This window comes from Geotrypetes seraphini, chromosome 10 (assembly GCF_902459505.1).
Source record: "Geotrypetes seraphini chromosome 10, aGeoSer1.1, whole genome shotgun sequence".
NCBI classification, from domain to species: Eukaryota; Metazoa; Chordata; class Amphibia; order Gymnophiona; family Dermophiidae; genus Geotrypetes; species Geotrypetes seraphini.
In genome coordinates, this window is record NC_047093.1 from 134,578,332 (window position 1) to 134,590,136 (window position 11,805).

Genomic DNA, 11,805 nt, shown 5'->3' on the forward strand with positions numbered 1-11,805 from the left:
CCCTTAAGTGGGGCAGAAAAGCTGCATTCAGGGGCGTGCAGATCCTTGCCCCAATGAATTCTATTGATTATGCTGGTTGTAGCACGGATTTTTTGGTGTTTACCCCTGGGATTACAGGAGTGACATCGTTGTATTGACTGCTGTTGTCGTTTTCCAGGCTGATGGACCCCCCAGCAGCCAATCGTCCAGGTAAGGGAACACGCATATGGTGCTCTTGCGGAGGTGTGCCGCTGCTACCATGACATATTTTGTGAAGACTCTCGGTGCAGAGGAGAGTCCAAAGGGGCAGGACTCTGTATTGGAAGTACTGGGTTTGGGTCCTGAAACCGCAGAACATTCCTTGGGAGGAGTGCATAGGGATGTGTGAATACGCATCTTGGAGGTCCAGTGAAGCCAGCCAATCGTCCTTTTGAATTAGTGGTAGGATTGTTCTTAAGGAGTGCATACGAAATTTCTCCTTGGTTACATACTTGTTTAGGCCTCGTAGGTCTAGGATGGGTCTGAACCCCTCCTGTCTTTTTGGGGATTAGAAAATAGTGGGAGTAGAACCCTTGGTTGTGCTGTGACTTGGATACTGGTTCTATTGCTCTTGCTTGAAGGAGAGCTTTGATTTCTCTGAGGATGAGTTCTTTGGTGGGTTGGCTAGCGGGTGTGTAGCACCCATTTTACTGTTGTTATCTTCTCCCAGGCTTTGTTGAATGCGGAGAGGCGGCCCCCAACAGGGGTGGAGGGCCTTGTTGATGAGTCAAAAGCTAGGCCCGGCTTTTTGCGGTGGTGGAAAGTAGCTGGCTTCTGCTGTTTTCCCTCTCTCTGGCGCTGCCTTTACTAGTAAGGGGCGCTGCAGGGTTGTGCTTTCTGTCTCCTGGGACGGCCCTCTTGTCTGGTTGTCGAAACGCCCTTACGGTGTTATTTTGTCAGCAATAGTGGTTGGTGCTATGCCACCTTGGTGCCGGGGTTTTACGAAGCCATCTGAGGAGAGGGTTTGGAGAGTTGTGCAATTGGCTTTCATTGTGTCCACTGTTTCCGTGACTTTGTCTCCCGAATAAGTTCTCCCCTGAGCAAGGTGCATCTGCGATATGCTCATGGGTGTCCTCGTGTAGGCCCGATGCCTGCAGCCATGCCAGGTGTCTGGGATGCTATGGCCCACTCCGGCCGTGCGGGCAGATGTTTCAAATGCGTCAAAAATCGCTTTTATCATGTGTTTTCCGCATTCCTCCATTTTCCTGTATATGGGGGCTATAGAGGCTTTTCCCTCGGGGTGTAGCGTGTCTAGGGTTTCCTCTATTTTCCTCCGGAGGGCATCATTGTACAGGGTAAGGTGGAACAGGTGAGAGTCAATTTTGGCATTCAGTATGGAGCCAATGGTGGACCTTTTTGGCGGTAGCGTCCAGGGTCCTGTGTTCTTTGCCGGAGGTGTCGTTGGCCTGCATGCGGTTGCTCTAGCTTTCTTAATCGCACTTTCTACTATGGTGGACTGGTGAGGGAGCTGTGGTTTGTCAAAGCCCAGTGCCTCACTGATCTGGTTATTTTTTGGTCTAGCCTCCTGGGACACGGCCGGGCCTGACCGTGGGGTTTTCCGGATCTGGTCCTGGCAATCTAGTAGCATTCTGTGAGCTGGTAGTGCGGCTATGGCCTTTTGCAACTTTAGGTATTTCAGCAGTCCCGGTGCTTCTTCTGTCACCTCTAGCTCCTGTACTGGGGTGAGTGCCAGCTTGGAAACTACCTTCTGGAGGAACTTTGGATAAGTGAGGTCCTCCGCCGGCATGTCGGACTGTGTTGTCCCAGACGCGTGCTCTGTGTCTGGGGTGTCTTGGGTTTGTTGATGTGTGTGGGCTGCCCCGTGTTGAAGCATAGCTTTGCTGGTAGCGCCCACTGCATATCGGAGGCATAGCCGTCTGTGGCTGGAGAGTGTGATGCGGCTGTCTCTGCTCCCTGCCTCCATGTTGCCGGTGGTTGCAGTGGTCTGCTCTGCATTCGGTGCTGAGCTCTTGCTTTGCGCCCTCTTGCCGGAGAGTTGCTGTGCAATGAATGTTGAAAAAGTCGAACAATTGTCTGTGAGCGGTAGGAGTGGTCAGTTGGCATGGCTGGATGTTGGGATCTGTGGCCGATGCACGTGGGTGGTCAGCTGGCTGATGGGGTCTGCCCTGCTCCTGGTCCCGTGATCTTTCGACCTTCTGCGCCTCCGCCGTCTTGATGAGGCTGCTGATGATGATGATGAAGAGGAAGATGTTCTGTCTCCTTCATGTTCCCTCCTTGCAGGTTCTGGTGTGTTGGCTTTTGTGAGGCACATTGTCCTGTCCCTTTAGGTGTGCAGAGTTCTTTTCCATGCTTGCAAAGTCACTGTCTGTATCCAGGCTTGCCTTTTTGCTGTGTCTGTGCCTTTAAGGGGGCGGGGCCCAGTGCACTGATATCATCCTGGGATGAGATCGAGGCAGTTTGAATCTCGGGGCTGCAGGCATAGCATGGCTTCGATGGCCGCATGGCTTCGATTTTGAAATCGGAGCAGTCCCGAGTTGGTGCAGCTGGAATGGCCGGCGGAGGGGATAGGAGACCCTCGGCCATTTTTGCCACTGTCTGCACTTCTATGCTCTACCCTAGGCCATGGAGCAACCGTCAGGGAGCTATCCTGTAGTCGGAAAGTTTCAGGAGCAGTCTACTCTGTTTTTGCTGGGCTTCCTGAGGCAGCAGGTAAGCAGGGGCTGCTTTTTGGCTGCATTTTTTTTTTTTTTTCTCTCTTCCTTCGCTGGTCTTCCCCCATGGTGTGCAGCTTATGGAGCCGATTTCTTCTAGCCCTCTGAGACATTTTTAGGCACTGAGGGCAGGCTGCCATGAGGTGTGCTTCTCCTAGGCAATGGACACACACCTCATGGGGGTCCAAGGAGCTCCTTTTTCGTTTGCAGTCCGGGCACTTCTTGAAACCTGGTTTTCCTGCAGGCTTTTCGATTTTTTGTGTTTTTTTTCTTGCCATTCTTCTTCTTTTCTTTCTTTCTGGGTTTTTTGTTGTTGTTGTTTTTTTTTTTTTTGTTTGTTTGTTTTTGAATGGAGAGCTGTGATCCGTCCGTTTGGGAAGGGCGGATTAACTAAACTGGATTAGTGAGGGACAGCACAGGTATATATAGGGCTACCTGCACATGCTCAGATGAGGCTCCTAAAGCCTCACCTGAGCTCTGGGAGAGCAAATCCGAATTGGGAACGTAGATGACGTCACCAAAAGTGGGGCTGACTTATACTGCTTGTCCATGGAGAAACAGAAAGAAAGACAGACAGCAGGAGGAGGAGAGAGACAGAAAGAAAGACATAGACAGAAAAGAAGCCAAGGAGAGAGAAAAAAAAGAAAGACAAAGACACACATCTAGTCTAGCACCCGTTAACGTAACGTGCTTAAAGACTAGTTGATGCATATTTACCATATTTATTCAATTTTCTATACTGTTCTCCCCAGTGTGTTCAGAAACGGTTTTACTTGAATTTATTTCAGGTACACATTCATTTTTCTCTGTCTGACCCAATGGACTCTCATTCTATCTAATGGACCTGGGGCACGGGGAGGATTAAGGGACTTGCATAGGGTCAGCATGGATTTGAACCCACAACCTCAGCATATTGAGGTTGTAGCTTTAACCACTGCACCACATGCTTCCCTCCTTGTTACTGTCACAATGGCTTGGTTTCCCTATATTGATACTACTGGCTTTGAATTTCAGAAATCTGCCTTGAACCGTCAAAGGAAAAGCAAAATACAAATGTCCATATTCAATTCAATCTTGTGTGTTTGGTTTTCAGAGCATCAATGCATTAAGAGATAGTTCTTCGTATTTCAGGGCAGCACCCCTTCCTGCATTTTAGGTGCATCTTACAGCCCACATCCTTATAGAATAATGGCACAAACCCACATTGTGCTAGAATTAAGAGGTAGAGAAAAAAAAGGGTGGGGAACAAAGATACCAATGTAAAAAAATAGTCCCAACAAAAAAAGGTGGGATAAACAATAGTCTGTATCCTGATGACTTTATATGGCGTGAGTCTGTGGCGGTTACGAGGGGCCGCTGGAAAGTTCTCAGCCCAACCAAGAAGAGCATGATGTGGAGCCATGAAACTTGCAAATTATTCCACACTTTTCATTTCAATGAGGCAAATGCATCTAGTACTACTACTGTTTATTATTTCTATAGCGCTGAAAGGCGTATGCAGCACTGTACATTTTAACATACAATAGACCAGGGGTGCCCACATTTCTTTGGCTTGTGAGCTACTTTTAAAATGACCAAGTCAAAATGATCTACCAACAATAAAATATAAAAAAAACCACAAAGCACACTGTACGCAGAGAAAATGTTATTTATATTCAGGTTTTTTTCAAAGAGGTCAAGGCAGATGACTTTAAAATATGCAATGTCACCTCAGTAACAACTATACAAAAATAGACAAATATACCCCCTCCCCTTTTACTAAACTGCGATAGCGGTTTATAGTGCAGGGAGCTGCGCTGAATGCCCTGTGCTGCTCTTGACACTCATAGGCTCCCTGCGCTAAAAACTGCTATTGCGGTTTAGTAAAATGGGGCCATAGTGCAAAATATAGACAGCAAATATAATTCTCAAAATGGATACATTTTGATTCACTACATTGAAAATAAAATCATTTTTCCTACCTTTGCTGTCTGGTAATTTCATGAGTCTCTGGTTGCACTTCCTTCCGACTGTGCATCCAATCTTTCTTTATTTTCTCCTGCATGCTTCCTCTCCTCCAGACCTCATTCCATTCCCCAACCAACATCTCTCTCTGTCCCTCCATGAGTCCAACTTTTTCTTCCTCTCTCCCTGCCAGCCACCTGACACACTCCATTCCCTCCCCCAACTTTTTCTTCCTCTCCCCCTGCCACCCTCCTCCCCTCTCTTTCTCTCCCTGCCCCCTTTCTTTCTTTTTCTCTCCCTGCCCCCTTTACTTTCTGTCTCTTTTTCTCTCCCTGCTCCCCAAGCCACCGCTGCCGTTTTCTCTCTTCTTCCCAGACACCACAAAAGCCAGGCCCATATACCCACTGCACAAGGGCCGGGCCCACAAGCCTCCCCTCCCCCTGACGTCAATTCTGACGTAGGAGAGGAAGTTCTGTGCCAGCGATTGGGCTGGCCTGGAACTTATCTCTCCTGACGTCAGAATTGACATGCGAGGTGGAATGGCTTGTTGGGCCTGGGCTTGTGCAGTGGCTGCACACGCCTGGCTTTTGCGGCGTCAGTGAAGCAGAGAGAACGCAAAGGCAACGCAAGTCTATCACTGAGCCCTGGATGGGCTCCGCTAGATTAACTCGTTTTTGCCCTTGCAATCTACTGGTTGATCTTGATCGATCTTGGACCCCTGATCAGAAGCACTATACAATCTAATTTAGACAGGGACATTTTGGGGGTTGAGGAGATTATGGTAGAGGAAATTATACAGTGGGTATAGGTATCTGATAGCAGTGAGTGGGAGTTAAGAGTTGAAAGCAGTTTAAAAAATAAGTAAAGTAAAGGGGCACAAGTAGAGGGAAACCAAGCGTTGTGACATCACCGATGAGGCTGGCTCTGGCATTGGTGTAATGAGGCATTATGACATCACTCAATACAAGGGGCCACTGAAAAGTTCTCAACCCAACCAAGAAGAGCATGAGGTGGAGCCATGAAATTTACAATTATTCCACACTTTCCTTGCACTTTTCATTTCAATGAGGCAAATACATCTAGTAAAGGGGCACAAGTATAGGGAAACCAAGCTATTGTGACATCACCGATGAGGCTGGCTCTTAGGTATTGGTGGAATGAGCCATTATGACATCACAATACAAGAGGCCACTGAAAAGTTCTAACTCGACCAAGAAGATCATGATGTGGAGCCATGAAACTTACAATTATTCCACACTTTTCTTGCAATTTTCATTTCAATGAGGCAAATACATCTAGTAAAGGGGCATAAGTATAGGGAAACCAAGCCATTGTGCCATCACCGATGAGGCTGGCTCTTAGGCATTGGTGGAATGAGGCATTATGACATCACAATACGAGAGACCATTGAAAAGTTCTCAACCCAACCAAGAAGAGCATGATGTGGAGCCATGAAATTACAATTATTCCACACTTTTCTTGCACTTTTCATTTCAATGAGGCAAATACATCTAGTAAAGGGGCACAAGTATAGGGAAACCAAGCCATTGTGACATCACCGATGAGGCTGGCTCTTAGGCATTGGTGGAATGAGGCATTATAACATCACAATATGAGCGGTGATTTATTTTCAACGAATGGAACAATAAACCTTTTTTTACCACAGAATCTATGACACAACCTGAAAATAAATTTTTTCTGTTACTACTCCTACATTATGGAAAAATCTGCCATCCCATCTCCGTGAAGATTCCTCCCTCCCTAAATTTAAACCAAACTTTAAAACATTTCTGTTTAAAATTCCTTCGATGGCTTTTTATAAAGGGCTATCCGGGTGTACAGATGGCTTTTTCCCCTGTCCCCAACCTACTTCCGAGCTTGGCTGAAATTTAATCTTTAGGCTGGCCAGCAGCAGCAAAGTCAGCCTGGTGTTGTTGGCCTGCCCCAGAAGCTGCCTCACTGGAGTTTCCCGCCTATGCAGGAACAGGAAGTTGCTCCAAAGAGAAGGCTTCTGGTTAAGGCCAACGGCAGCAAGATCACCTTGCTGTTGCTTCCAGCCATTCCAAAGATTCAGTTTCAGCGAGGAAGTAAGTGGGGGACAGGAGAGCGAGAGAGAAGCACCTTCTCGCGGGGGGGGGGGGGGTGTTGGAGGGAGGGATATAGAAAGAGAGAGAAGTACCCATGGGAGGGGAGTTAGGAAGAGAGAGAGAGAAAAGAACTCACAAGAGAGGGGGTTATGGAAAGAGAAAAAGAGGGAGAGAAAACACCCATGGGGGATGGAGGGAGAAGAACCCTTGAGGGGTTAGGGAGAGGGAGAGAAATGTACCTGTGGGGGAGGTGGGAAAGAGAAAAGCACTAAAAGGGTACAGAAGTTGAGAAGGCGACTAAGGAAATGGATGAAAGATAGGGCGGGGCAGGGGCAAGACTGGTGAAAGGTGGGGGGTTGGGCATGGGTGAGACTAGTGGAAAGGAGGCCTGGGGCAGGGTCATGTGACCTCTTTGTTGACTTCACAAATATGGTAACCCTATATATAGTGAAATTATACAAATATGATGGAACACTAATCAGTGTTCCATCATATTTGTATAATTTCAAAATTTGCTCTTTGGACACTTTATTTGATGTCCAATCACTTCATTCAACTCTATATATAGTATCACTTTGTGCTGGGTTGGCTGTATGTGTGTGTCTTTGTTTTCTATATAAGCAGGTGGCTATATGTTTTTGTCTCACTCACACCTCCTGCTTATAACATCTGGTGTCATTTTACCTGCCATGGCTGGAATCTCTGCCACAGACTCTCTCTGTCAGTAATCGGTCCTTGTAAGGGCTCTGCCGTGTACATTTGATGTAAAGCATGTGCCAGGGCATAGACTGCTGTATAAATATTGTAAGAGAATCTGAAATTATAGACATCATACAGAGAAGAATCCAGGCTACGCAGCGTCTCAGACCCAGTACAATTAGGCAACATATCAAAATGTTTCCATCTATTCTTTGTGCCTGGCAGCCTACATCCGAAATTTCCCTGCCAAATTAATTTCAGTAAAACATCATCTGGAAACATGGTAGGGTTCACACTATAAAGGAAATCCTTGAATCCAGGAATTTCACCTTTTGGGATAGAAAATGCTATCGAGCCATTTAAGATCTGGAAAGCTTTTCCTATATCGAAATCTGTAATAATTGGCAGAGTTGCTGACAGAATCCACACCTTCGGAGGTATTTCATGTTTTCTCCATTCTTTGAACATGAACTGCTGGAGCAGATAGACCATACTACTGTAGACGACTATCACGCTGCAGGTGGAACTGTGAATCAGGTGAACAACCTCCGGTATAGTTTGATCATTCCCAATCATTGGTATCATTGCTAAAAACTCAACACAACCTCCGCTCTGAATAATTGTCCACTTAAGTTCTTCACCAGCTGATTGTCCTTGATAATCAGCTGATGTCAGGATCCCAACCCAGGTCCATCCAAAGTGCCGGAGTAACTGTATAATAGCGTCATACTGAGAGCGCTCATTAGGGACCATTCGGAAAAAGGATGGAAAGAGAATCCGGTCACTGAAGACGGGATCCATTGCTCCATAACTGATCTGTGAAGGACACAAAAAATAGCATTTTAGAGAGGAAGCCCAAGACTGTACAATGCAGATGGAGGCCCATTTCTCAACTTGTCTCAAACAGGATCTGTTGACACACAGTCTGCTGTGAAACATGAAAATGGACATTCAGAGAGAGGGAGCAAATTCTGGGTAGAAGAGTAAGAAATAGGCGAGGGATAAGACACTGGATGGAAGAGAGAGGAGGAGCAGATGCTGGATAAAAGTGGGAGAGTGTCAAATACCGAATGTGGAAAAGAAAGAGGATAGGGTTAGTGACTGGGAAATAAGAGGAAGTGAACTAGTAGAGCCAGAGTGAGAAAAAGAAAGGGAAATTGTAAACTGTATAGTAGGAAAGAATTAAATCTGGACAGAAGCAGATAAATAAATTGAAGAAAGTTGAGTGAAAAAGGAGAGAAAAATTAGAAAAAGTAATTGGGAAAACAACAAAGGTAGAACAAAAACAATTTTATTTTTTGTTTAGAATAAAGTAGTGTGGTATCTATGTTAATAAATGTTGCCCTGGATTGGGTTTTTGCCAGGTACTGGTGACCTGGATTGGCCATTGAGAGGATGGTCTGAGCCCGTAAGGCTATTCTTATGTTGTTACGTAAAGATAATGAAAATGGAAATAAGGCGATATCTCTTTATTGGACTAATTTTAATACATTTGTGGCCAATGTTTGGAGACCAAACCCTCCTTCCTTATGTCAGAACAAGATACCATAAGATCTGTATATTGTCCTGACCTGAGGAAAGAGGTTGTGGCTTCTGAAACCTAATTGAAAAATGTATTTAGTCCAGTAAAATAGTTTCATCATATTATTCAAATATTGGTGTTAATTTATATCTAATATAATAAAATAATAGGCCGCGCATGCGCACTCAAAAAACGTGTTCCCTGTTCTGTCGCGAAAACACGAGTGCGAATGCGCGGCACCGGCTGCGGCGGCGGCTTTAAAATAAAAAAGTTACACAGCTGCGGCGGCCTTCCTCACCCCCGGCTCTCATTGTGCATGGTACCGGCTCCTCTCTCGAACTGCACCAGACTCTGCTGTTCTTCGGTCTGCCCTGCTCCTTGCCTTACTATATTTTTAAGTTGAAAGACGAGGCAGCGGCTCCTCTCAGGATCCCCACCTGCGTCGGAAGTCCAATGCAGTCGGGGTCTTGAGAGGAGCCGCCGCCACCGTGTCTTTCAAATTAAAAATATACTAAGGCAAGGAGCAGGGCAGAACAATCTTCAAAATGGCGGCAACTCGATCTCCATTCCTCTGGGGGGGGGTCTGGGAGGAGAGGGATCGCAGCCACTAAGCGCCCCCACTGAGGAGCCCAGCAACTTTCCGCTGCCCGGGACCCGAGTCATTTGCCGCCCCCCCCCCCCCCTCTTCCCTTACCGCGGGCCCGACTGGCGATTTAAGAAGCGTGTGCATCAGTCTTCACACGCTGCTTCGGGCCCTTCTACTGCCCTGATTTGCTCCGGATGTGCCAGAGTAAATCAGGGCAGTAGAAGGACCCGAAGCAGCGTGTGAAGACTGATGCACACGCTGCTTGAATCGCCATGTGTAGTCGGGCCCGCGGGAAGGGAAGGGTAGGGGGTGGGCGGCAAAGGACTCGGGCCCCGCGTTTGTAGTTGCCACTGTGGGAAGGGAAAGGGGGTAGAGGAAACCCTAATGCTGCTGCACAGGGAACTGGTGTGGGGGGAGGGAAATGGAAGGGGAGGGAATGCTGCTTCGGACAGACAGACAAAGGGAGGAAGGAAGACAGAAAGAAAAGAATAAAGACACAGGGGCAGGTGCACAGGGAACTGGTGTGGGGGGGAGGAAAATGGAGGGGGCAGGGAATACTGCTTCGGACAGACAGACAGAGGGAGGAAGGGAGACAGAAAGAAAAGAATAAAGACACAGGGGCAGGGAGATATTCAGAAAGACAAACAGACAAATGGGGCCAGGGAGAGACAGACAGACAGAAAGACAGCGGGAGTCGCGTCAGGAGGGGTGCGGGATGTCGCAGAGGGAACTTTTCCAATGGGTGCATCTGGGCGGCTGTTGGGAGCCTCTGATCAGGGGCAGAGCAAGGTAAGTGTATCATAGGGATAAGAAGGAGGAGGGGGGTAGAAAAAGGAAGGGACGCCTACTGCTGGACAGGGGGAGAAGGAAAGAGGTGCTGATGGACGGGGGGTGTGTGAAGAAAAAGGAACAGAGGCCTAATATTGGACAGGGGGAGAAGGAAGGTGCTGCTGGACAGGGGGGAGGTAAAACAAAGGGAGAAGGGCTGCTGCTGCATAAGGAGAGCTGTGAAGGGGTGGTGGTGGACACAGGGGAGGTAAAAGGAAGGGAGAATGGACAGGGGGAGCAGGCAAGGGGTGGTGATGGACAGCCAAGGAAAAAGAAAGACAGAAAGAAAGAAAGCGGCTAAGGAGAGAGAGAGAGAGAGAGAGAAAGAAATAAAGAGAGACACACACACATATATTCTAGCACCCGTTAATGTAACGGGCTATAAGACTAGTATAATATTACATTACATTACATTACAGATTTCTATTCCGCTTGTGCCTTGCGGTTCTAAGCGGATTACAATTTAAGAGACTGGACAAATTCAGGAATATTACAGTACATAGAATCAGGAATATATCAAGTTACAATTGTTAGTCTGGAAGTTTCCAGGAGAAATTTGGAGCACGTAGTAGATAAATCGTAGGTTGATGAAGTGAGTTGTACAATGTTTAGGTATATTTATGGAGGGGTAACATAGTAACATAGTAAATGACGGCAGATATAGACCTGAACGGTCCATCCAGTCTGCCTATAAATTATACCCATTAAAAAATACATAATTAAATTAACTTGTCTCTTTGATATTTAAGGGCCGTAGACTGTAAAGTCTGGTATTGTCCTAGGTTCCAAATGCTGAAGTTGTCATCCAAGCTCACTCCAGCCTATCCAACCATACCGTAAAGTCTGGCTAGTAACATCTTCATGTTCCAAATTAGTTTACTTCTGCTTTCTTTAAATTTTGCAGCATGCATCGGTGTCGTATTGTGGCTTGTTGGGAGTTCAGTTTAATATTTCTATTTTTAATTTATGGTTAGTTATTTTATACTGCGTGAGGGTCTGTGTTCTGTGTATATGAAAGGGAGAAATTAAATTCTTACCTGCTAATTTTCTTTCTTTTAGACTCTCTTGACCGATTCCGCTGTCACTGATGGGTAATAGCTCATTATGATCAAATGTGAAAAATTACAGTTTACTGCAAAGCAGACAAGATCCCCACAAAGTAAACCACTACCAAAGTGCTACCAAAGTGAAGGAAAGTGTCTGAGAGCACCACTCAAAGGATCATAAAGTTTGTCGCCTTTGATATATATGGTGATGGTTTTCTTTCATCGACAACACCTTCACTCTTTTTACGGCGTTTATCACAGCTTAAATAATCTCATATTAAATGTCCATTTAAACTTTTTTTGTTTTTCAGACAATATATATTTTTCTTAAACCTTTTAAATTTTTCTAAACTTTTTTCCTTTTAATTTTCATTTAACTAATTCCTTCTCAGTGCATTCAGTC

At 46.1% G+C, this 11,805-nt stretch overlaps 1 protein-coding gene across 1 annotated transcript in view; it reads right to left on the reverse strand.

Moving 5' to 3' along the window:
- The window catches only part of LOC117368596, a 172,245-nt gene that overhangs the window by 11,341 nt on the left and 149,099 nt on the right, over window positions 1-11,805 (reverse strand). The window contains exons 3-4 of the mRNA XM_033962325.1: window positions 7,406-8,236; window positions 962-2,017 (exon numbers count right to left, since the gene is read on the reverse strand). Of these exons, the coding sequence (XP_033818216.1) occupies window positions 962-2,017; window positions 7,406-8,236 (1,887 nt within the window). The remainder of the gene's footprint in view (window positions 1-961; window positions 2,018-7,405; window positions 8,237-11,805) is intronic.